The sequence below is a fragment of the Daphnia pulex genome, chromosome 9, assembly GCF_021134715.1.
Source record: "Daphnia pulex isolate KAP4 chromosome 9, ASM2113471v1".
NCBI lineage: Eukaryota > Metazoa > Arthropoda > Branchiopoda > Diplostraca > Daphniidae > Daphnia > Daphnia pulex.
The window spans coordinates 4416624-4442389 of NC_060025.1; the positions used below are offsets into that span (position 1 = coordinate 4416624).

A 25766-nucleotide genomic window follows, 5' to 3' on the forward strand; every position below is an offset into this window, starting at 1 on the left:
CGCTGAGCCCGGCTGAGCCAAAAATGTCAAATTGTTCGCGCTGGATCTAGCGCTATCTAAGCGCGCATTGCGCTAATAATTAATTTAAGATAACTTTCGCGCAATGCGCTAAATTTAGCCCAATTAAATTCATCACATATTAATTTACAAACGCGCACTGATGCTTGCTAAAATAAATATTTAGCGCTAGATCTAGCGCTTTGTAATCGCGTATGGCGCTAGTGATTTAGAATATGAATTTATAATACGCGGTGTTGCACGCAAACACGGACGGACTTCATCCAAACGGATCACGAATTTAGGCGTCTAGCTCGACGTCGTTCAAGATGCTCATCGTCTCAATATAAACTTGCCAAATTCGAGTGCAACACCGATTATTCTAAAATCTATTCTTATTTATTATATATTATGAGAAGAACGCGAACATGAACTCTTACGCCTTAATTTAAATTTTATGTAATGCGCATTAAGTAGCGCTAAACATTAAATATTTTAGCGCTTGCGCGTTTCGTAAATTATGTTATAAAAGGAATTGCGCTAAATTTAGCGCAGGTAGTTTATCACAGGTAAATCACTAGCGCCATACGCGCTTGCAAAGCGCTAGATATATAGCGCAAAATATTTATTTTAGCAAGTTATTTGCGTTTGTAAATTATTTAATGTAAACAGTGGAGGGGCGCGACGATTAGCGCTTACATAGCGCACGGACTCGCGACAAGCGTTAATATTATGAACGGATGAGCGCTACTCGTCCAGTCGCCACAATCGTTTTCCCTGTCACAACCGTTTATTTAAATTAACGGAGCGCTTGCGCGTTTCTTAAATAATGCGAAGAATAAAGAAATGTGCTAAATATAGCGCATCGCGCGCAAGTTTATCGCAAACACATCGCTAGCGCCACGCGAGCTTAGATAGCGCTAGATCTAGCGCAAAACATTTGAATGAATTATATTTCGCGTATAATGAGCCGCCGAAAACAGCGGACGGGCGACAGCTCTAAAATAGCGGACGGGCCAGCGATAAGCGCTGAAAAAACGGGCGGGCTCATCATGTTACTCGTCTGACCCAGTCGCCGCAGTCAGCCGCAGTCGTTTCCCTTCGCATTAAATTTAAAAAAATTATTTTTGAGCGACGCGCATTCAGTAACATTATTTAAGCGCTTGTTAGTTTTTTAATTATGTGATTATAAATAAAACGGAATAAAACGCTCAAACATGCGCTTATCGTGTAAGAATCTCCCGTTTGTAGTAGGCTACTGGATACAAACTGGCTATATATGGCTGGATATTTCTGGCCGCCAGATGGATCTTAACAAATGGGGGAGGGGGCAAAAAAAAATAGAACTTATGGTTGCAATTTTTTTTAAAATTCAAATAATGAATGACAGATAGATGAAAAGTTTAACAACGAACACACTTTAAATTTAACATTTCATTTAATGTCACATTCGGTCACATTTTATTGTAGATTAAAATCGTCATTGATCTAATATCGGTGTTAGATGCTAAGTTACACCCGGTTACACCGTTACAGCACTCTTGATCATTTTTTTGGATTTGTGTTTCATCTATTACTGTTTATTAGATGGAAGATTCATTTTAGATGACAGGTTTGATTGAAGATTCATGTTAGATTATAGGTTTGATTGAAGATTCATGTTAGATTATAGGTTTGTTGGTAAAAAGGTACAACGGCACCCCATACTCTGTCATATCAAACAAATGTGGAAATTGTTTTATTTAAAAAATACAAATTTTATCGCAGCGGAAGTTACAACATGACAAGAAATAATAACATAATTATTTTATCAGTTTCCTAATCCTACCGATCCTATACAAATTTAGTAATTTACTATTACTAAATTCTAAATATAGGACTCCAAAAGTGCGAACTATTTTCAAATTCCGATCTGGCATCGTGTGGTCGTCTCTGTCTGCCCAATGTGTCAAGTTAAAAGTTGTTCTGTAAAGTTTATTCTTCAAAATAGCTGTAGTTTGCAACACTGATTATATTTACATTTGATATTACTTTAAGAGGAAAATGCGACTTTTGCGTAAGATTAAATACATTATTGCAGCGGGAGCAGCTGGTGGAGTTTTGGCAAGCTATCTCACTGTGAGTGCAGCAGAGGTTGTCCATGAAGAAAAGTACAGGGAAGATCCTTCTTTGTTTTCCCAGAACAATTCTAGATCAAAATGGGATTTTAACTGGGACAAGTAATTCATCTTTTGAAATCAGTCATATTTTCCAAAATGATCCTTACTTAAAGCATTCTAGGCAGGAACCACATAATTTGGTGAAACCTTCCAAGTCTGGCACAGTCGATAGTGAAAAAGTAGAGAAGGTAAAGCCAACTGCTACAAGAAATCTTATCTTGATTCGTCATGGCCAGTACAACCTTAAGGGAACATGTGATGTGGAACGCTACCTCACCTCATTGGGTAAGAGTCCCTTTGTTTTTGTAAAACCCCAATCCTAATGTCTTGTACTTCTAGGTATTGAGCAAGCAGATTATACTGGGAAACGTTTAAAGGAGTTGGCTATGCCCTACTCATCTATAGTGCAATCGTCAATGTGCAGGGCCAGAGAGACAGCCAATGTCATATCTGGTCACTTGCCTAATGTCCCTCTTCACACTTGTGACTTGCTTCAAGAAGGAGCTCCTTTCCCTCCAGAGCCACCAGTGGGACACTGGAAGCCTGAGATGCATGTAAATTATACATCATTTATTCTGTCAAATGTTTGCTCCGTAATTCAAACTGATCCACCCACTATTAGCAGTTTTATCGAGATGGAGCGCGTATAGAAGCTGCTTTCCGGAAGTACTTCCACAGAGCCGAAGCTTCTCAAAAAGAAGACAGCTACGAAATTTTGGTTTGCCATGCCAATGTTATCCGCTTCTTTGTTTGCAGGTCAGAAGAGTCACTCAAAATAGGCTTTTGAGATGTTGATGTTTTCATTCTGAGAATATTTGTGATTTTTAGAGCTTTGCAGTTCCCCCCTGAGGCGTGGCTGCGGATGAGTCTTCACAACGCGAGCGTTACGTGGATCGCCATCCGGCCATCGGGACGCGTCGTGTTACGGGCACTCGGCGATTGCGGCCATCTCCCACCAGCTAAACTAACCACCACGTGACGGCGGCGTTCAATAAGATTGATGATGTAACCAAGGACAGTGCTTTGGAGTAGGATGGGGTAGCGCGCAACATTTGCAAACAGCTTGCTGCCATTTATTCCTGTGACGTCATAAGAAATTTCTGTCCGTCTTCCTCTTTTTTTTTCTCCCGATTTTTATTTTTTCCTTTAGCAATCGCGATGCATGTGTCGTTATTGTTTGTTCGGAATCAATACAAAGTACGTGATTCTTCATAAACACAAAAGGCTTGGCCGTGTGGCAGTTTTCGTGCACCAGCTAGTCACAGTCGGGATCCAAATTTATCTTCGACCGTAGCCCATAAATCTCTTTCCAGTCACGCCTTCGTCTTTCAGAAAACCTGGTTCTCATACGTGCCATGCTTGAGACCACTAATGTGGAAGAAAACTGGCCCAAATCTTTGGTTCGACGTACGTAGTAGTATATAATAAGTTCAGCCCGTGCATTAAAACAGTTGAATTGTTTCAATGAATATTATCGGGTGCTGTAAACGAGCGCCGTTGCGCTCAAAGTGACGGCCGCAATAGAGACGGGAAATGAGAAATTGCTTGGTTAGCTGCTGTTCACAATAAGTCTAGCGGAAGGCCAACCGAAAGAAGAAAGCCCCAACTATTTTTATCACTTTGATGTGCCTTTTGTTTTCTCCCTCCGACGTGAAAAGGCGGGAATCTTTTCCCTTCCAAACGATTTGATGAACGTTCGAAATGAGAAAGTTCCGCAATCAAGCAAACATGACGACGAGTTCCCCCAACCATTCGATGCAATTAAATCTCTTCACTTTGCTCTTTTCTCTTCCGACTTTTGCTGAAATGGAATTCACGCGATTAGTCACGTTGTGGTAGATTCCGCTGCACATCCTCGATTGCACATTCTCATCTGGACGATAACTCGTTGAAATGTAGCAATTCACAAGGCCGGATATTGCACTTGGGGATATAGACTTTTCAATCGATGGACGTCGTCAAGAAATGACGAGTTAACGACCATGTAATTGTCGACTCAACTTAGAAGGGTTGGACGTGCGTGGGTATTATGCTTTCCACCTCCGGCTCATCATCATCTGCTTGTACGCGCGAGTGTGAATCTAGAGCGAAACAGTATGTAGTCTATACTCTCGATTCTATTTCCGTCACTTGTGTAAACTGTCGGTGGAAAAAAGTAAAAAAAAAAAAAAAAAAAATACAAAATTCTTTTTCTTGTCTTTTGACCGTAAAAGCTTTGGACCGTTTCAGTATTCCTGTTGGTAGCACCAGTTGCTGTCTCTGCTGGGCTTACGCCCTCTTTGTATATAGATTGTGTTTTCCCGCCGTGCTATTCACGCTGGCCTCCCTCGTCTCTATCGCCTACCGAAAAATAACGAAAACAAACAAAAAGGGGAAGAAAAAAAAGGAACAACTCCGGAGAGTTAGGAGCAAACAGCTGCAACTCGTTCGTCGCCCTTGGTCTCCCACGGTAGGAAATATCTTCCATGCGTCGAAACCATATACCATAGGTACTTTAATGGCTCGCCTTGAAGCGCTTGACGTGCTGAATTTTGAAGTCTCAAGGCACGTCTGACACGTAATACAAATGAACCGCCTGAGCATATAGAAAAAGAATTGTGTTGCCTCTTTTCAAAAATAATTCGTCTGATTGGACCAAATCAAATGAAAGGCTATCGCTTAAATCAAAATCGATCAAAAAGTTAAACCAATCCGCTTCTAATCAGCAACTGAAAACAACAACTGTTTTCGGAGAAAAAAGGTGTCAATCTGTGAAGATGTAAGTCGTTTGGATAGATATGGAAATCTTGACAAGATTCTGACAGGTGATGCCGAGGGCGAGAGTAAACATGTCTCGAACGTCTACCATCAGGTCGACCTTTTTTTGAAAAATGAACGTGTTGGTTGTTGCAGTTGGTTGTCAAGAATTAATTAGGAAGTGGGTCGTGTTGTGAAAGGGTCGGCGGCGGGATGCTGGCGCGCTTTTACAGTTGTTTCCAATGGCACTCGCGAGCTGCTGCTGGTGGAATAAGGGCCTTTTCAACGTGCTCCTCCCGGAATCAGTACGGCTTTCGCCGTGCTGCTGTTGCCGTTCTCGGTGATAGAGAAGCCCGACGGACAGCGAGCGGCCTCTTTCTTCTTCCGTGTGAAAACGGCAATATACGCGGGCTAGAGGAGCTGTTGCTAATTTTAGATGCTTCATCAGCCCCCCTATTGGATGAATGGACGTGCTCTTCTATAGCTTCTTCCAGGTTGAAGCGGAATCGTAGACGTCCTTCCAGAGGTTCCTCCTCTTCTCCGGTCAGTCGTCTAGTTTCCGTTGGCCCGGCGTCGACTCCTCTGACTTGCTCTTCACACTTTTTGTGTCAATCAGACCTTCAAACTCATTTTTCGCCATGGTAACGAATTGTGAAACTGTGCAAAACCTCTTTTTATTCACTTTGACATGGATTTGTAAATACATTTTTCTTATTTCCGCTACCGCAGGATGATCTTGACAAGGAGCAACTAGCCAGTAAGTTATTTAAAAAATTTAAATCACAAAGTTGAAAAAAAAATCATTCTGTTGAATATTTATTTAAAGTGCTGCGGAAGGTGTTCGACAGCTTCGATCACAACAAGAAGGGTAGCATTCCTTCCTCCATGGTGCGAACGATTTTCATCGTCATGGGACACCGTGTCGACGATCGGATGCTCAGGGCCATCATCGCTGAAGTCGACGCTGACGGTATAATATGAACCGATCAAGACTTTTAGAAAACGCAACCTTTAGTTTATTCGTCCTAATAAGAACCAGACATAACAAACAATATAACTGGCGTTATATATATGCGGCGACTAGAAAAAAGGCTGCGCGTGGACATTGAAGTATTTCAACAATAATTTTTCTATGTGTTAATGTTAGGCTCTGGCGAATTGGAATTCTCCGAGTTTGTGACGCTTGCTGCGCAATTTCTTGTCGAAGAAGATGCCGAAGAAATGCAAAACGAACTGAAGGAAGCTTTCCGTCTTTACGACAAAGAAGGTATGTATAGAAAAGTTTCATCGAGTGTTTTATTTGCTTTAATACTTCATTCATCATCTTTTTATGGAAAAACAAATAATAATAACAGGCAACGGATACATCACCACATCTGTTTTGCGGGAAATTCTTCACGAACTTGATGACAAGCTAACACCCGACGATTTGGACGGAATCATCGCCGAAATTGACGAGGACGGCTCAGGAACCATCGATTTTGATGGTAAAACAGAATTACAAGAAATTTTTTTTGAGGTGGTTGATTAATTTTTAATTCTGATTTTTAATTGGAAATTCAGAGTTCATGGAAATGATGACTGGCGAATAGATCGAAAATCTTACATCATTATTAACTCAGCACCCCCATGTGCACCTCCATTGGTTTTATTTCGTTTGCAACCACTCAATTCTTATTTGGTCCAGGATGTTGAGCCAATACCTCTCTACGCTTTTTAACATTGATTGATTTCCACCGAATTTCTTCAATATTTATGTATACAGTGCAAAGTTGTCAACAAACACTGATATATGTATTGTTCACCAAAAAATTGGACTTCTCTTTTGATTTATTTCGCTAAAAATACAAAAATTTCCACTTAACGAGAACTACCATATGCGTGTTTTCTGTTGAGTTCCAATACACTAATTTGATTAAACGGAGTGAAACCAACAATTTATTCATTTTTTTTTTAAATTTCTGATTAAATGTTCCCTAGTTTGCTCCATGGTATTTGATTTTGTGAATTAAAGATGATGATGCCTGAAATTAGCAGATTAGCATCCACTCTCGCGTTATGAGTTATAGGCTGGATTTTTAAAAGTTCTCGTAGGGTCGACGTAGAGAGGGTTGTTTTCCTGTTGATAACAAAATCTGGTTAATTGACCGTAACGGTAACTCACTTGATGACTTACTCTGCTCCATTTGGCGTTTTCTTTCTCATTAAGAAATCGGGCGTACTCTCTTTTGTCGTATACATAGGTGAAGATGCGATACAAAAGCAAGAGAGCCAAGCCGACCAGAACAATGGCGCCAAGTAATCCTATTCAATCACGTTTACAGAAGGCTACGCATCATCGTTTAGTTTTGTAAAATATGTGTGTTTTTACCTAGTCCAATAGCCAAAACTGGGACAGGATCAGGGCAGACGGGATCTTGTTGAACGCGGACTTGTCTAGCGCCATTGGAATCGTAACCGTAAACAAATTTCACTGTGCACTTTTGTTCGTTCTCGTAGGAGCAGTCTCTTTCGGACGATTCCTCCACTTTATAAACAATTCAATCAATTCATTCATTCAGAAGTGCTTCCACAAACATATTTGATAAATACCTTTGACAGTCTCTTCAACTGTAATGCGGTAAGTGCATTCTCTTTTGCAAGCTTCCTCGTTATTCGCCATATAAGGTCCCGTCTTGAAGACGGTACATTGGACGCAAGGTGTAAAATCGTCACATCTGCTGGGGCATGTCTAAATCAGAACACGCAACAAAATTCTGACGTTTAAAACATTGTGTAAAAACCAAACTAAATTAGTGCAGGGCTATTTACCGGACAGTCTTGACAGTATTGCCCTTGCGAATTACCCGAACAAACGCAGCTGCCGCACTTGCAGACACCATTACCCGAGCATACATCTCCCCCACCTGTTGTTCCACGGGAAAAATAACAAAAATAATTCGACGAACGTTCTATATTTTTCTTTGATTGATTTACCAATGGGCATGCAAGAGTCATCCGTTGTCATACAGTCGCAAGCATTTCCCATCCATCCGTCGTTACCTAATTGAAAAAGTTGAAGAGAAATTAGATTTAATGGCGATTTAAAGAATGGGGTTCTTCGTACATAAACACTGCCCGCATTTGCATTCGCCTTGACCCGAACAAAGAATTCCATCAGTCCGATCGCATGAAAAATTGTCACACTCGCAATATTTTCCGCTGATGACCTATGTTTTGTAAAAAAATCAACAATTGCCCTAGCAATAACACAGTTCAACCGTTCAAGTGTACGTTTACATACCTCTAACGGGTTGGGACGTTCCTGACAATTGCACGTACCACACAAACTGTAAGTGACAGGAAGAACATTTTCAATTTTGTTTAACCCTAATTTAGGTGATCAAGTTATCTCGAAATGCATACCACTCGCCACGATTGTTGCACAAAACATCTGTCGTGTTATCCTGCTTACACTGTGAGTCCATATCAGCCATATTGACATTTGCTGAACACTATTGAAATGATAACAATTGGTTATATTGAGAATAATTTATCAATCTTACTAGACAAAAAAAAACATTGATAGCATTACTTCACAATTATTGCCAATGTGTGAGCTATCACATTCACATACGCCGCACTTCAAATTCCCTACGGAATTGCACTCGGGAGCGTTTGCTATGAAACCCTGTAAAATGGGGAAAATAGTGAGTTAATAAATATCATCATATTAATTTGGTGTACGATGATTAAAATAAAATAAACCACTGAAAAAAAAATCCGATTACAAATTTGTACTTACCGGATTTCCAGGCTTCTCACAAGGACAATCACAAACGATTTCAAGATGTAACGTGAAAACTTCGTTCACGCCGACTGGTTGGAACTGGATGATTTGATTACGGGCAGAAATATTTGTTGGGCATTCTATCGCCTATACACAAAAAATATCAAAATCAGGACAATGAAATCCAAGCACATAAGATAATTGACATATTCCAATGCTACCTCAATGCTGACATTGAAGTTGACTACATCTCCGATTTCTAAATGATCGCATTTCCTATTTTCTTGCACCAAAGTCCCCTTGCAAGCTGTGTAGTAGCGCACCCTCACCGAAGCGCCTGCTGTATCGGTCATCTCAACGGAAGTGGAGATATTCTATTGAATTGCAAAACAAATAATTAAAATTGACTCGTCTGGTGCACTCAAAACTGAATAAATGTGTGTAGGACTGTACTTTGTAACTGTCTCTAATCAGGTTGACAATATTTTCCGAGTCTGAGCTGAGGATACCAACCGAGGAACCGGAAATGACCTTTTGAAATTCCCGATAGCTAGGCGCAACTTTATCTGTAACCGCGAAGATAAGATTGATGTCATTTTTCTTTGCCAAATGACTAATTTGACCAAGAGACGGATAATCCTGATTTAAAGGTTCTCGGTACGTGTTGTCATTTGGATCAAGATGGCAAAAGCCATCGTTAGGTTTGACAATGCCACCTAACTGCAAATAAAATAAAACCAAACGATTTCATCTATGGTACATTGGTACTGTATCCACCCCCTAAATAAGAATTAAGCATGTTATAAATTACTTACTCTTCCATTTCCAGCGAGATGAGCATGAGCATCGGTTACAAAAACAATCAAACGACGGGATCTTGGACTCCATCCAATTTGGTCGTGGCACACCATAGCCTGAAGAAGAGCATCAAACCCACCTTCTGGTTCGTCGTAAGTCCACACGATTTTTGTAGAATTTGCGGTTTCCTTTCGTCCGCAAACATGAGCAATCAAGGCAAAAAGAAAAAAAATATTTAAGCTGTGCTACAAATTAAACTATGTGTCATTTAGTTATTACAGCAAATTTAGTGACATCGTCGGTCATTGACAATTTGTGTTGAAACGAATAAGTTATAGCGCAGCCTATCGGAGGACCGCCGCAAGATTCAGTAATTCTTAAATGCAAGGAAATAATTTATAATATTTAAAGATGAATCATATCATACACTTAAATTGTAATACGTGAGAGAAATCAATATAATAGATACTGTAAATTTTCACCTTTCAACGAACGGGAGAACTGCAATAAAAGAAAATTCAATCATCAAGCATTATTGGTCAAAATGTAATCTTTAGAAGTAATACCGTTTTTATCAACGAAGGAGCCGAATCCTATTTTGAACTCCTTTGTTAAATTTCGCACTGGAAGGAAGTTTAAAAAATGTTAACCATTTAAGAAAATTGATTAAAATTTTGTTTGTTGATAGATTTACTAGATTCCACTAGCGATTCTGTCAATCGTACGAGATTCTCCTTGTCGTAAAACATCGATTGTGACACATCCATCAAATAGTACAAATCAGCTGGGTAATCTTTCACAACCTTGTACTGCAGGGAAATATTATAGACCAATCCTGTTCATTTCCCAATAAAGCATAAGTAACAATAAACTATTAAGTGACTGACGTATAACAAATGGTAAAAGAAGCGTACCGTGACGCAGATTAGTGAGAGAAGCTCTTTGCGGGTGAAGTTGAATAGGTTCACTTTTACGGTTCGATCTGGTCAAAGGGTTATCTTCAATAACTTTGTATATTGGAACAGGATCAATGAGCGATTCGGAAGGACAGGACTCCATTCGGTCTCTCAGTTGGCATCGATTAGTTCCATTTTTCGAAGTGCTCTAAACCAGCTCAATATTTCAGGTGCGATCATTTATTGGACAATAGATAGGCTAATACCACTTTTGAACACCAAACACAATTTAGCACGCGAATGCACTCTCCACAGGTGGTTAGCGGGAGACATGGATCGCTCGCATTTCCTGAAGAAATTATGAAAACACATAGGAAAACACAGACAAACCAGAATATGCCGTTTCCAGAATACATCATTCAATGAGATGTAAGAATGCGTTGAACACTACACTAGAACAAAGAATATGTAGACTATGGAGTCGAGCGTTGGCGTACTACCGCTGATAACAATCAATGTTGATAACAAATTTGCGACCCTTAATCTTATATATTTCAATACTGATAATGAACAAGGCTGTAATTGATCCATTAACCAATTTCCGCCTTCAACTGCACAAGAAACATTTTAACGGTTAAGCAACAGCTAACATCGTTTTCCACTTACATTGTCCTTGCCTCTTTTTAGTCCAACAAATCAACATACACGATAGTGAGTTTAAACTGAGGTGATGTTTATTTTATCCATAATAATAGACATTCTACTGTAAAATGTAAACGCAACTTGAATCTATAAAGTCTTGCACAATTTTCCATCGCTGCAGCGGACACGAACATCGTAGCGAACTGGGTCTGCAATAAAAAAGGTTTTCAATCTACTAGTAATGAAAAAACGTTACGACTGACAGTATTGGCTTTATCAGTTATTTACAGCCAAAGTATGAGTTTCATAAGAAATCAAACGGTAACTCGTTTTCACCTCAGCTGAAGCGAATCCTACAGAAAATAAACCTTTCAGTAAAGATACTATGTAAGAATGTAAGAATCTACTTTGTTTTTATCAGATCTTCTTAGAGGTAGACTGCTCATGGTTAATGCAGCACAAGTTTTGTCATCATACAATAAAAGGATGAAAATTAGCCTGCTAATTACCTTGGTTTACTTGCAGAAGTACAAATCCCCAAGAAAGTGTAGATGTCAAATGTTTTTCCTGCAGAAACACAATTGCTAATTAGAGGAAATCTCCAGTTTGTGAAAACAACTTTTATGAGTAGATTTTCAGTACCAGGAATCCATTGCTTAAATTTAATCAAAGACATTTAACCTCATAAGCAAAATTTCTCATCATGATAAATACTTTAAATATATAAAGGGAAACTACTCACCAATAACTCCAGCAGCAAAGATTCCATCATTCCCACTTGGGTAGACCTGCCGAGGTAGAAAACAAATCTAGCTTAATTCAAGCTAGTCAACACATTTTAAAATAATAAATTCAATGAATCAGGTCTTCTTAGAGGTAGACTGCTCATGGTAAATGCAGCACAAGTTTTGTCATCATAAAATGTAACAAAGTAACAATTTGCTATAGATTTACCTGTCAACCAGAAACCCAACCACTGAAGCAAATCCAGCCAAAAACTGGAATCATTGCCGCCACCTGGCCGCTCCTGCTAAGAAACATTACTTTTAAATACAAGCCATTTTTTTCAAAATATTTTACAAAAATTAAAATTCAGTACCAGGAATCCATTGCTGGTATATAATCAAAGACAATTCTGACTCATAAGCAACATTTCTCATCATATTTATAATGCACAAGTTCATTAGGACAAAACCAAGCTTACCCGAGTTTTGAATTTCAGCTTTGTAAATCCTTACGACGAAGTTGAAGACCATTCTTGTGAAAAGCACCCTTACAAGTATATAGGACAAACTTCCTCCTAGAATGTCAACATACACATGAGTAAAATTGAAGCTTCCAAAAACATTTTTAATGCATCAACTAATGTAATTCAGACAAGAAATGCAGCCAAGGAGCATGTTTCAAGAGAATCAAATGGTAACTCCTGTTGTCATCATAATAAATTTAAACTTTAAATTTACTAAAATAAAAACCATGCATCAACCTACAAATGCATGGTTTGCATTAAAATTAAGAAAAACTTGAGAATCTTCCAACTTACATATTTTCTGCACCCTACTAGACATTTGAGGGCTACTTGCAACAGGATGTTGACACCTTGTCATCTCGGCTGAGCTGCGTCAAGTGATCCTGTAGAGCAATGTCGCCCATTGAAGAAAGCAATAAGCAAACCACGCGGAGCTTGGTTTGCTTCCGCTGCCGGTAGAACACATGGGGAGTGGAAAAGAGGGAGACCGGGTAAAGAAGAGTTGTCATTTTTCTTGTTTCAGTTATTATTTCTTTTACGAACAAATAACTATTTGTGAGTTAATGACAGTTAAAAGACAACTAAAAAATTTAGAATTTAATTACTAGTTCATAGTTATATATATTTGTCTATTTGTATGTTTGAAATTAAAAAACAATTGCAACGTCATCAAACTGATCGCATGTTGGATTTCGATTTTTCGAGTTCAATTCTAATTTTTTTAAATTTTGTTCTGATCTAAATTCACTCCCTTCGACCTTAGTTACCTATACTATATGGGTAATATAAGTGCTTAGGTTATCCATTTTTAATTGAAATTGTATACTAGATAGAACTTTAGTAAACAACCTATGCGGGATAGTCGGATAAAAGAAGGCAAGAAGCCCAAGCTGGCGAGGAAAAACGGAGGGTTTTGGAAGTGGTAGCGGAAAAACATTAAAGATGAGTTACATATAAATATAATCCTGTTAAATTTTGCTCGAAGAATCATTAAGCGCTTTGTAACTTCAAAATTCTTTGTATTTGGTCGTAGGCCTACTGTCGTAGTTCGTAGGTTGTTGACTCGACCGACTCTTAACGATTCGCCATCGTGCAAAGTTGTCTCATATCCTATCCATATCTAATTCAAAACTCGATTTTTAAGCACTTCTTTCCGTAGTAGAAGTTATCTTTGATCATTGTTGTTCATATTTTAGGGAGTGGTATTATATTAACCACGGAACTTGAAATAATTTTTAGACTTCTCTTTTTAGAAAATCATAATCTTGCCTTATTTCTTTGCAATTGCGACTTCACGACGAGACAGAAGTTCGCTACTATATTGTGTTTTAACGTTTAGTACTCAAAACGTAGAGTAATGTGCACAACTGAATCTTTAGAAGGTTCTGGCTAACTAAAATCGCAGGGAAATAAAAATCTGCTTTTCGCTGAACCAACACAACTACACCTTCCGATAAAAAAGTAATGAAGCATTATTTGGGATTGTCCTACTACACCAATAACAACTCGCCCAAGATTGAAACTAGAAGAATAGATTAGGGTTTTGTTATTACAGGAATTCCAATAAAATGAATGACGAAATATTCCGAGTAAATACGCTTTCTATTTGGAACAACGTGTCCTATCATATTAATTCTCTTTAACCCCGGACACTGGACATTTGTTCTGTATTAATAATCAATCAGCTGATAGAACTATGAATGACCATTTATCACCAATCTTTTGATGACTTTAATTATTTTCTCTTTTACATACACGTTTCCCTCGACTCGGGTCGAGTTCTATCAGTGCACTACAAAAATGAGGGAAAAAAAATGTACACGTAATTGGGTGTTGATGACGATAACCTCGATTTTTTTTTTACTAAACCCAATAGTTTGTTTATGGGTCAATGTTCCTCCCTTTTTAGGCCTGGAAAGTTGCTAAGAATTCGGTAACGATCTTCTTCAGCTTGGCGTCTGTCTCATCGGTGATCTTTCCGTCTTTGGCAATAGCCGTCAGGACATCTGCGTGAGTGGTCTTGATGTGTTGCAAGAATTCCTTCTCGAAGGCGGTGATCTTGGATGGGTCAAGTTTGTCCAAATAACCGCGAACACCACAGTAGATGACGGGAACCTGCTCTTCAATGGCCATTGGAACTGTTAACAAAAATAAGAAGTTATAACCTACTCAGATTTTAAGAGATAAAATTAACCTTAATTTTTAAATTCTCAGATAATATACAGCCAAAGATATTAGTTTCATATGTATCAAACGGTAACTCGTTTTCATCATTGTTTTGAACACCGACATTAGGTTTAAAAATGGATTTACCGTATTGGCCTTGTTTCAACAATTCAGTGAGACGAACACCACGGCTCAAAAGCTGCTGAGTGGAAGCATCCAAATCAGAGCCGAACTGGGCAAAAGCAGCAACCTCACGGTACTGGGCAAGCTCAAGTTTCATTGAGCCAGCCACCTGCTTCATGGCGCGAGTCTGAGCAGCCGATCCGACACGGGACACGGAGAGACCGACGTTAATGGCTGGTCGGATACCCTTGTAGAAGAGCTCAGTTTCCAAGAAGATTTGGCCGTCAGTAATGGAAATGACGTTGGTCGGGATGTAGGCAGATACGTCACCAGCCTAACATGAAACGCGAAATTAACTTATGCAACAAAAAGCTGTGTATGAAGACCATAAGAATATTAATCAGGTCTTCTTAGAGGTAAGACTGCTCATGGATAATGCAGCTTAAGTATTTCATCAATTAAACCATTATGCCCTTAACCATAGAATGGTGTATACCTGAGTCTCAATAACTGGCAAAGCAGTCAGGGAACCACCTCCATGCACTTCGTTCATTTTAGCGGCACGCTCGAGCAGACGAGAATGCAAGTAGAAGACATCACCAGGGTAGGCCTCACGACCAGGGGGACGACGCAACAACAGGGACATCTGACGGTAAGCAACGGCTTGCTTCGACAAATCGTCATAGATGATCAAAGCGTGTTTGCCGTTGTCACGGAAATATTCACCTGCAATTACATTCATAACCATTAAGACAAAATGTTGAGAGTAAGCAATAGGAATGATAAATTACCCATGGCGCATCCGGAATATGGTGCCAAGAACTGAAGGGGAGCAGCATCGGAAGCAGTAGCAGCCACGACAATGGTGTACTTCATGGCATCAGAATCGGTCAAACGTTTAACGATCTGAGCAACAGTTGAACGCTTCTGACCAATAGCAACGTAAATGCAGTAAAGTTTCTTCTTCTCGTCGGCACCGTCGTTGAAACGCTTTTGGTTGATGATAGCATCGATGGCAATAGCGGTTTTACTGTCAATAATTTAACTGGTTAATATAATAAATAATACAACTAAATTTTAATTAAACAAATTCTTTTCAGTACCAGAAATCCCTTTCTTTAATTATGATCAAAGACAAAGTCTCATATAGAATATTTTCATCATAATAAGATAAAAGCAGAACTACACTGAGTTTGATTTACCCAGTCTGTCGATCACCAATGATGAGCTCTCGCTGTCCACGACCAATGGGGACAAGAGAATCGACGGCCTTGATACCGGTCTGCATGGGTTCGCGTACGGAGATACGAGGAATAATACCGGGGGCTTTAACACCGACACGAGCACTGTTGATAATAACAATTAATATGGAAAGCCATCAACTTGGTTGGACGATTCATACCGTTTGGCTCCAGCCAGGGATCCTTTGCCATCAATAGGGTTACCCAAAGCATCAACGACTCGGCCAAGCAGCTCAGCGCCAATGGGTACATCGACGATAGCTCCTGTTCGTTTTACAATGTCTCCTTCCTTGATGAGCTTGTCGTTACCGAACACGACGACACCGACATTGTCGGGCTCCAAGTTAAGGGCCATTCCCTGTAATTAGAAAATAACACATTAAAGTCTGCATACAAAACACTTTTAAAGACAACTTTACCTTAAGCCCAGAGGAGAATTCCACCATCTCCTCAGCCTGGATGTTCTTAAGGCCATAGACTCGAGCAATACCATCACCAATGCTGAGTACACGACCAGTTTCTTCCAAGTTCTCCTACAAGTACAAGATTAATTTCAATTCATAAATCAACAACAAGAAATTTACCTTGGGAGCCGCTCCCAAAATGCGCTCTTCCAAAATGGAAGAAATCTCAGCAGCCTTGGCAGTTGGTGTTACGTGCAATTGACGAACAGCAGTCTGGATGGCTGGCAAAGACCTGCGTGCCACCTAAACAAGAAAGAATTTATTAACAAAGGAAGAAAAGTTAAATACTTGTCCAATATGCATTTCTTTATGAATATCAGACAATATATGCAGCCATGGAGCATTTTTCAAGAGGTTCAAATGGTAACTCCTGGTGTCATCATATAAGCTACAATTACCATAGAACAGCTTCAAATTTTTCAAAAGCAGTGATTATTCACTAGTACAATGATTGTTTAAATTTATAAAATAGTTGTAATTTCCATCACAAAATTTAAAAGTGTTTTCCAGTTCTAAATCAAGAGCCTATAATAGTTGTAAATGAGTTATTCGATAGCGAAATATTTCTACAAGATGGCGGCTATCACGAGCCGGGCCGGCCGGTAAGACCATTTTTAATAGCCGAAGGTTAAAATAATTTCCACAGGTAACAAATCTGCTATTACGTTCAAATTAATAATCGTCGTTCAGGCTATGCATTAGTAACTTACCTTTGGGACATTTTTAGGCAGCTGGCGCGCAACTGACGAGACCAAACGTGCTGACAGCATTTTCTCGACTCAAGGAATATCTGCACTTGGAGAGCAACAGAAGTGTAGAGAACGACTAAGAAAATGGAGGGTGAGAGCCGGATGAAGTCGAATGTTGTCACGTATTACTGATTCCCTGCTACGTGAAAATTGGCCATAATGCAAAAGTATATTTCCAACGCGGAAAATATATTTCTAATCGATAATAATATTGTATTTTCATCAATAAATTTTCAGTAACTAATGAATGATAGTAGTACAAATCTTCTTAGATTAAAATATACAACATTTTGATTCATTAAAATTCGTTGATTGAACGTAATGCTCAGAAAAATCTTGTTTTATGAAAACTTATTGATAAATTAAAATGTAGTAAGAATATATCACAATAAAATATGTCGTTTTGAAATCTATTTAAAATTTTGTTCAATTATCTTATATCGTGCAATGCTTTTTGTATCGTTGGCATTCATTCAGCGGGCTATTTAAAAACTGCTGATTTTCAGATTGTTAACGTAAGTAAATGATTAGTGGATTAGTAAAGGAACTTAACGTTTGAGTATTTATGATATATTATTTGAGTATGTGTGATTGTCCACGGTTTAGGAGCAGATATTCCTATTTTCTATAAGTAAAAAATAAAAATAAAACGTGCTTTTGACTATTGTTACCATTTACTACTGGCAACGTTGCTCTAAAGGCGCCTCATAGTCATCTAATTTTCACAATGAAAGTCGTTTGAATGTTTTCGTTTTTGAGCAGTTTGTAATAACTAATAAATGTAATATAAATCTTTTTATTATCAGAATTATGGCTTCGAGACCAAGCATAGTGTTTCTCTTCGATCTAGACTTGCCTTCTGTCAGGTCTGGTAAAAGTTTAGTGAACAGTGATGATGATTTCCCCTCGCAGTGTATCCGTCTCTTAAGACACGTCGTTCTTAACATTTTGAACTATTTCAGTGAGAAACAAATTAACATTCAGTGGGGCTACCGCTTCTACTCTTCATCAAAATATCAATTAACTAACAAAGCTCACTTTGTGGAACTTACTACTCAGACTGTGGAGGAGTTTGAGGAAGCATTGAATGTTAGTTTTGAACAGAACAATGTCTTCGTTGAAGGAGCCACTTTGAATCAAATGACTGGAGCTAGTGTTCTCAGTCGAACTCTTCAAGATATATTTTCAGATTATGATTGGAAAACTCCTTCTGATGCCCTAACTCCTACCAGAAAAGGCAAAAAAGCTGGAAAACAACTTGATCAGAGCTTGCAAAATCTTGTTTTCATATTTACTGAAGTACCAAGTGATGAAGCAATAAGCTCATTCTGCAGATTCAGAGTTCAAGATGAACTGTCAGTCAAATCAGTTACTGATGCCATTTTGCCTAAAGAGTTGGCAAAACGCTTCCAAGAGTTTCAACTAAGTCTGAATTTCATTGATTTGTCAAATGATAAAAAGGCAATATTTAGCAAAATTGCTGGTAATCTACGTGGGGCAGTAATTAATGCCTTGTCATTTACCTCACCCTTTAGTTTTAGTCAAATTTTGCAAGCTTCATGCTTGGCAGAAGGTTACTCTAAAGAAATGTGTTCTTCTTGCCAGTCTCTTTCACTTGATTCCAAAACAGTTGTCTTAGTTCTCAATGAACAAGAGATTGAGTTTCAGTTGCAGTGCTGGAACCCTAGTTGCATCAAATCTAGTCTTTGGTATGAATTTTCTATTTTTTCTAAAATAAGAGGCAATTAATTAAATTCTTGTCTTTCTTTGTTTACACATATTCATGGCCGAACAGTTCGGAAGACGGAAATGTTAACAAATCTGTAATCAATTGCAAGACTGTACAGAAAACATCAGTCCCAATCTTAAACTGGTTGAGGTATGAATCACTAAGTCTACTCTCCAGCAAAAGTGCGTCGATACCGAAGCTTTTTTCACAGAAAATATCATGGGTATTGAGTTAAAACCTACTGTTTGAAAAATTTATATTTAAACTAATCCTTTGAATATGATTTTCCCCATTAGATTGGTCAGTTGAACGACAGATTTTGCTGCATTTCCCCACTTACTTCCCGTACAGCTTTTATGCTATTCCCATCCGCCGATTGCATTTCCTTTCAATCCTGGGCCACTATTCTTTTTGGTTCAATAAACCAAGAAAGCTCCATGGTATCAAGGACTCGGAATTTTGTCGAAAGAATTCTTGAAGATCAGCGCAGAAGTTCGCCATTTACGGGAGATCTTTCACCCTCAATTCCTAACCAGTGCCTCAACTGGTCTCTACTCAGTCACCTCAAAGGAAATTATGTTGAAAAGAAAGGGGTTCATTTAGGAACGCATTGGCAAAATTTAAAACATTGGTAAGTCGGATCTATTTTATCTATACAAATTATCTATGCTAAATTTCCTGCTTTTCAGCTTTCAGAGTGAAGAAACACAGGAAAAATGTTTAAAAGAATTCAGCAACAATTCCTTTGATCAATTGTCCAACTCAATTCCTCAAAACGACACGCTTTCAGGTCTTTTGGCCAGTGAAGGAGGTGCACTTAAAAAAATTGGTTCTAATAGGATTCAAAACCTTCGCGCATCTACTCTTCTGCAAAAAAGCCAGGAAGTTCGAGCAAAGAACGATGAAATAGAACGTGAAAAAATTAATCGGGAGAAACAAATAGCCGAAGAAAGAAAGGAAAAGATCTGGAAAGAACTTGAAATGTATTTGTTAACTCTGCGTTCATCGATCGAATTTGGCGGAGATAAGGTTAAAATAGTTCCAAGCAGAGTAGAATTCGTTCATCAAGAGATACTGGATCGCTGTTTAAAACTTAAAAATCAAGAAAGTAACTCACAGCTTGAAGACTGGCAACTATTCTGTCTAGTCCAAGTGATCGCTAGTACAATTCTCTATGTGTGGGAAGAAAATCAATCAATGGTAAGTAACAGCTCAAAATGGTTTAAATCCATGGCTTGTTAAAGAAAAACATTTTTTAATAGGTGAAAGGATTTGAAACAATTCGGCAAAACTTTCTTAAAAAACCAGGAACAGTTAATCGCTCAACCCCAAAAGACAACAAAGTCCACGAATTCAAGTTTCAAATTATGCTTCGACTTGAATTATCTTGGGTAAGTTTCAGTTTGTGAAAGACTTTTGTGAAACTCAGAAACTAACAGAAACTCATGCGCATAAAAAGGTTGTTCCTTCGCTGGTTGGAGAAGAAGAAGAAGTGCTGCAAGACACAGTTAGTTTGTTCCAAATGCTGGCAATCCATTCTAATCCTCAACTTATATCAAGTTTTTTCCAGGACGGTTTGGTAGTCAGGTATGAAAATCGAAATTTAAAATTTAGGCGGCATTTCAATATTTATGGTCATCTTCCTGTTCAGCTTTGAAAACATGTTACCCGAGTTTCTTGTTAACTTGGGAGAAGAATTAAATCAGCCTATTCCGGCCAGTTTGAGTGATATTGTGCGATCGAAAAATTCAACGCGAACTCCGAGTCCCACATTAAGCTCCAGAACGTTGTCCGTTCATTCCGTTTCTCAGAACGAAACATTGGACAGCCAAAGATCAGTCACACGCGATTTAAGGTGAGAGTGATGTGCTTAAAATCGCCTTGTTTTCAGTGATTATAAATATTTTCTTAATTGCAGGTCGAGGACACTGTCTAGGCAACCAAGTCTAACTGTTCTTCAGCACAAAAAGCAGATTACCCTTCCAAATAAAGTCGAGAGGATTCCTGTTGTTACCAAGAAAGAAGGTAATACCATTTTACAATCTTTGTAACAATTGAGTTTGATTCGTGTGCTTTTTTCCGGTTAGAGCCCAACGAAGTCGTACGGGTACGACGCAGTTTGCAGTTTGGAGGAATTGATGCACCTCTTCAGAAAACTCGAATCAAATCTCCGTCTAAAGTATCTTTTACACCCAAAAAACTGAACATTTCGTTCGAACCATTAGCGGAATTCACTACACCTAGCAAAGCAACGGGTATGTTTTTCAGTATTCGTGTTCACCTTACACGGGCACGCAGTTTTTACTGTTTGTTTTATGTTTTCCAGATCAAATTTTGGCGCCAGAGACCCCATCACGACTTCGCAGCGATAACAAAAACAAGAAAACTGATGGAATTCACGTCGTCGGTGAATCCCCAGAAATTAAACAAGAGGGTAAAATTCGTGTATTTTCGCTTCGCGACCTTTTGCCATGGCTCTAAGTCATTTTTGTTTCCTTTTTTTTTTTTGCTCTAGTTTTGCGAAGGAGTCCTCGAAGATTGGAAGCTGCCATCGCTTTACGACGGCGAGCGTCTTTTTATTCAACGCTAACCTCTGATGTGAACCCAGAAAAGGGGGCGTCACGGAACTGGACCAGGGGGGAGAGCCAAGTCTGGTCAGAGAAGGCCAAGGCTAATACTAGCATCCAGCCTATGGAAGATAACAGTCAGCAAACTGGGCAATCGGCGCGCTTTCTCTTTTCCAAAATTCTGTCGCGTAATGATTCAATGAACACCAGTGAGCTAGGCTTTAGTCCTAGGGTGAACATTGTCGAGCCCGACATTTTAATGCCAATGCCATCACTCGGCACACCCCGAAAGGGTAGTTCAACGATGCTTTTACCCCCTTCTACACCGTCACGTCAACGTCTAACGTTTCCTGAAACTGGTGCTTCCGTTTTGGTGCAAGGCACACCTCAAAAGACTCCAATGAAGACGCCCAAACAAGTGCAGTTTAATTTCAGCTTTCAACCGGCTACGCCTTCCTCGAAAGTAGCCCCCGATCCCAGAAGTATCCTGAAGTCGCCCATGTCATTTCAATCCCAGCAGAGCCGAACGCCGTGCAAATCTGGTCCCCAAGATCGGCTAGCCCACCAAGTGATTCATATTTTAGATGATACTAATTTTACCGGTCGACACCAGTTGGAGCTTCACAGTCCTGCCAAACCAGAAGAAGTCCTGGCAAAGAGAGAAGATAAATCGGAAGACATTTCAGCGGAAGAAACCAAATGGTCAAACGAGTCTAACCATGTGCCTAATAATGAAGAGAGTCAAGTCCATAGGCTGGATGAAAACACGTTACGACCTGATGAAGAGGTTGAACTTCAATCCCCTTCGAAAACCGAAAAAGAAAAATCGATTGTTTCGCCTTTGATACTCCGTCGCTCAGCTCGCTACCCACTTTCTTATCAAAATAACCAAGCCACCAATTTTTATCAACATAACCCCAATTGGTCGGTGGTTGACTATAGAAGACCAATCGTCGATGGCACTAGTACTGCTCAACCTCGACCAAACCATTCAAGAACGAGTAACAACGGCGTAACTGAAGACCCTTATCAGTTTGACGATGAGGCCGAAATCAAACCCAAGCGTTTGTCCCTTGCCGATTCGAGCACACACAAGAGGAAGCTTTTCCAATCCTCTGCAGAGAAAACGCCCATTCCCAAGAGGCGGCGGATCATCCCCAATGCTTCTCCTATCGAAGAATCAAAAACACCACCGACTTGTAAGTTCCAAGCACCAAAAGATGGCAGCTTATTCCACTTAGAAAATTCTCCACTTTTGAATTCTATTGATGCCAAATTTTTAGCTTAGTTGTGTTTTTTTCTTTCAAATTTGAACTCGAAGAATGAATGTGTATGTGCGAAAAGTGTTCATTACAATATTAAACAAGAAAAATTGCTTATTCAGTTTAGTAGTTTTTTATTTAAAACTATTGGTTGGTGTATGTCTAGCAACATAACAAAGCTATTTAATATAACTATATGCTGAATTATCCAAAGGTGTAACTGAGCGCCAAATTCAGTTGTGCTATACAGTGCGTTTATTAGGCAGCATGCTATTAGCCCGGGATCAAAAGTTTCTCTTCTTCTCTAGTTACAGTGTTTCACCGATTTTATGGTTTATGGATCTTACTTCGAACTTGACTTGAATGTACAACTCGAAGCGAGTGCAATATAAATTATGAGGCTATTTGTAGCTACTAATTGGTTTGGAGAAATACTGTGGTACTTAAATTTAATTTGATTCTGGTTAATACCACTCAAGTCGGCTGGAAGTTACTGGCTTGGATAGACATACATCTATTTTTATACCTCGTAGTGTAGTCGTGAGTGGAAGAGAAAGGTCAACAAGTATTTGCCAATGCGGAATTGATCCCACAAAACTGACAAGGAATCCAGTACGAAACTGATATGAAAGTACACTTTGAAAAATGAACTTGTTGCTGGACTTAACGTTACATTTTGCTAGAACGTTCGCTTTGTTTTACCCTAAGTCGAACCTGGAAGGCAATTGTGGTTTAATTTAAGGAAAAGGCGAACGCAGCTGGATCGAAGTAAGCGCATCGTCATCCATGAATATAAAAGCACATCGTCGGAAAGTCAGTAATAATAAATATGAGTTGCGGTTGACGGGTTATGCGATATTTAAGAAAAAAATCGATTTCGTGCTGGGAAGGTCGAAGCGCGGACGCATAGGTTTACGACTCGGTTTGATCAAAGTGACCGTGAGCGACAAACTCGGCTCTTTCTAGAGACACGACAACAGTCTCTCTGTCGTGCTCGTCAAGCCAAGACATCCTCTCGGCGCAAGAAGAAATTTCCACTTTTTGACTTATCAATCATTCTTTGATCTTGATTGCCAATCAAATCTCCAAGTCATATCGCATCCAATGAAGACTTTTTCTTTCATCTTGGGTCTACTCTTGTTTAATCTCTTCTTTAGCAAATACGATGCAGCCGCTGTGGGCAAAGGTGCCGTTGGATCGGGAGGTCGTGGTCGCGGAGGTAAGTTCGTTTAATGCCATTTCAAATGATAAAAAAAATGAATGAAGTAATCAATAATCAGTTGAGTAGCCTACATATTTTTAAGTTACATTAGAACTAAATGCTTTATTTCTAGTGCGGAACACGTTTTTTTTTTAAATAGAAATAAATTATGTTGCTTAATTAGTACCGTGTGAGTGGCAACAGCATTGCTGGAAATATCTAATTAAGCATTGCTCTGCAACTTCTCCATCACTTAATAAGTTGATGCTATCTCGAATTGGTTTGTTAGTCAATATATGGATCGCGCTTTGTTAGATCGATTTTCATTAATACTGAATATAGTAATAGAGATAGCTTACCGGATTTATTGCATTGCACGGCACGCCGAACGGTATCCGACGGTATCTCGTATATCTCGCACGAAATATTAATGTCACAAATATTTGAACGCTCACGGCAGGAATGAAACAAAAATCGGGCGGCGGTAGGAAAAGCGGGGGGTTGCCTATTTTAATAAGCAAAGACAACAGGCCGGGAGGAAAAGAATCTCTTTTAGAATCATCAGCCGGAGATGCCTATTACAATAATCCCAACGTGAGTTGAATCTTTTTCCAACCCACTGTTAATAATGACTGATTTTTCCGAATCGAAATGAAATTGTTGATTCGTGCGTTATATAGGGAGCTTCGATTAAATACGCTTCCCATTTCGAGTCTGAATACATCTTGGGTCGAAAATTGTCATTCTATTGTAAAGCGCAGGGATTACCTCGCCCACGCATCACTTGGCTAAAAGACGGAATCGAATTGTACGAGCATCCATTCTTCCAGGTGGGTTCTTTCTCTTCAATCTGCGTATTTAAAGAGAACTGTTCATTTCTTTGTCAAGGAGATTAAAATTGTGGCACATTTTTACTCTAAAAAAGCCACAGCCGGAAGAGTTTGTCTCATTCGTTGATTCTTTTTGTTCCACAGGTTCACGAGTTCAATGTGGGTAAAGACCAAATTACGTCCAAAATGGAGATCGATCCAACTACTCAGCGAGACTCTGGTTATTACGAATGTCAGGCTGATAATAAATACGCCGTCGACAAACGCGGATTTCGCACCGACTACACGCTAGACGTCTATTAAACAACTCGTGCTGTTTGATTGAAATTCGGCATTTTTGCAAGTTACCTGCAACACCATCAACTGCAACACTTGTCATAATTTCTAAAACGAATACTATTTATTCATCATATTGGCACCTCATTTCCAGATAAACCTTATAAATTTTCTAGTTATTGCTGGTTATAAAATATCTGTCTTTTTACATATTTTACCCTCGAGAGCCACATAAAGTCGCCATCCAATCTGTCTTCTTTTGCTAACTGTTATGCCTATACTATACGTCTATAGCTTTTATCAAAGCCCAAGGGATGCAGTAGTGGATCCGTCTGACTGCTGATGACCACAGTAAAAGTACACTCGGGAATTGGGCAGTCATTCAATATCTAACTGAACTCGTTTAATTTGTCGTCCGAGTCAACCTTACTTTCACCATTCGTGTCGTAGCCATTTGTTTTCATCGTTGTTACACAGTTTATGTGCACCAGAAACTTTTGAACTCTTTTATACGTTGTCCTTGGAATTATACACACGGTTCTATACATGTACATCACTCACGCTGACACGCAACATAAAAAAGAGAACTTTTTCGCATGCAAAAAGTTGGCCGCCAAGAACGGAGAATCGAATCAATACAAACCCCATACCAAATGTGCAGTAGGGTATTAATAAAATCCGATAAAATCTTCTGGGGGTTCAGGATTATCCAGCGAGGTTTGCAACGATGGGGTCCTAACAGCGAATAATTATTGTGATCGCGTTGAACAATAACGACAAGAAATATATAAAATATACCGTAAAAACTGAATAAACATATTGAATGTACATACGTATACTAGAAATCTAGGTTAAGTCGATGACGGTCCGCATTCGATCGCCCCGAGAACTTCTACCTAGAAACGATGTAAC

At 39.1% G+C, this 25766-nt stretch overlaps 6 protein-coding genes across 7 annotated transcripts; 4 read left to right on the top strand and 2 right to left on the bottom strand.

Moving 5' to 3' along the window:
* The first annotated feature begins 1912 nt into the window (after nt 1-1912).
* Nucleotides 1913-3379, top strand: LOC124202353 (serine/threonine-protein phosphatase PGAM5, mitochondrial-like). Of its 2 annotated transcripts, none has more exons than XM_046598694.1 (5): nt 1913-2216; nt 2278-2441; nt 2496-2710; nt 2779-2912; nt 2985-3379. In XM_046598694.1, the coding sequence occupies exons 1-5, from the start codon at nt 2041-2043 to the stop codon at nt 3133-3135; spliced, it is 840 nt and encodes a 279-aa protein (XP_046454650.1). In that variant the 5' UTR covers nt 1913-2040; the 3' UTR covers nt 3136-3379. The 2 variants fall into 2 exon arrangements, with proteins under 2 accessions (XP_046454650.1, XP_046454651.1); XM_046598695.1 differs by having other exon boundaries at nt 2782-2912.
* Nucleotides 3380-5144: 1765 nt separating this feature from the next.
* On the top strand, nt 5145-6816 carry LOC124202631 (troponin C, isoallergen Bla g 6.0101-like). The gene is made up of 6 exons (XM_046598978.1): nt 5145-5533; nt 5622-5649; nt 5719-5862; nt 6040-6159; nt 6248-6379; nt 6456-6816. The coding sequence occupies exons 1-6, from the start codon at nt 5531-5533 to the stop codon at nt 6482-6484; spliced, it is 456 nt and encodes a 151-aa protein (XP_046454934.1). The 5' UTR covers nt 5145-5530; the 3' UTR covers nt 6485-6816.
* On the bottom strand, nt 6705-10824 carry LOC124202629 (integrin beta-PS-like). The gene is made up of 20 exons (XM_046598975.1): nt 10622-10824; nt 10374-10563; nt 10154-10294; nt 10026-10082; nt 9942-9960; nt 9739-9835; nt 9477-9647; nt 9115-9381; nt 8883-9035; nt 8677-8808; nt 8467-8562; nt 8298-8386; nt 8176-8221; nt 7999-8101; nt 7869-7934; nt 7704-7798; nt 7485-7623; nt 7264-7419; nt 7069-7196; nt 6705-7011 (listed from the first exon to the last, which is right to left on the bottom strand). Exons 1-20 carry the CDS (start codon nt 10772-10774, stop codon nt 6949-6951), a joined length of 2361 nt encoding a protein of 786 aa, XP_046454931.1. The 5' UTR covers nt 10775-10824; the 3' UTR covers nt 6705-6948.
* A 3123-nt stretch (nt 10825-13947) lies between these two features.
* On the bottom strand, nt 13948-17125 carry LOC124202630 (ATP synthase subunit alpha, mitochondrial-like). Its single transcript, XM_046598976.1, has 9 exons — nt 16951-17125; nt 16361-16483; nt 16196-16309; nt 15938-16134; nt 15738-15881; nt 15327-15565; nt 15032-15261; nt 14560-14869; nt 13948-14384 (listed from the first exon to the last, which is right to left on the bottom strand). Exons 1-9 carry the CDS (start codon nt 17008-17010, stop codon nt 14152-14154), a joined length of 1650 nt encoding a protein of 549 aa, XP_046454932.1. The 5' UTR covers nt 17011-17125; the 3' UTR covers nt 13948-14151.
* A 543-nt stretch (nt 17126-17668) lies between these two features.
* On the top strand, nt 17669-22668 carry LOC124201862. The gene is made up of 11 exons (XM_046598113.1): nt 17669-18698; nt 18785-18941; nt 19015-19349; nt 19408-19918; nt 19981-20109; nt 20178-20305; nt 20370-20573; nt 20637-20743; nt 20806-20973; nt 21045-21152; nt 21234-22668. The coding sequence occupies exons 1-11, from the start codon at nt 17800-17802 to the stop codon at nt 22571-22573; spliced, it is 4086 nt and encodes a 1361-aa protein (XP_046454069.1). The 5' UTR covers nt 17669-17799; the 3' UTR covers nt 22574-22668.
* Nucleotides 22669-23524: 856 nt separating this feature from the next.
* On the top strand, nt 23525-25405 carry LOC124201633 (immunoglobulin domain-containing protein oig-4-like). The gene is made up of 4 exons (XM_046597801.1): nt 23525-23766; nt 24209-24342; nt 24429-24578; nt 24723-25405. Exons 1-4 carry the CDS (start codon nt 23652-23654, stop codon nt 24879-24881), a joined length of 558 nt encoding a protein of 185 aa, XP_046453757.1. The 5' UTR covers nt 23525-23651; the 3' UTR covers nt 24882-25405.
* The last annotated feature ends 361 nt before the right edge of the window (nt 25406-25766 follow it).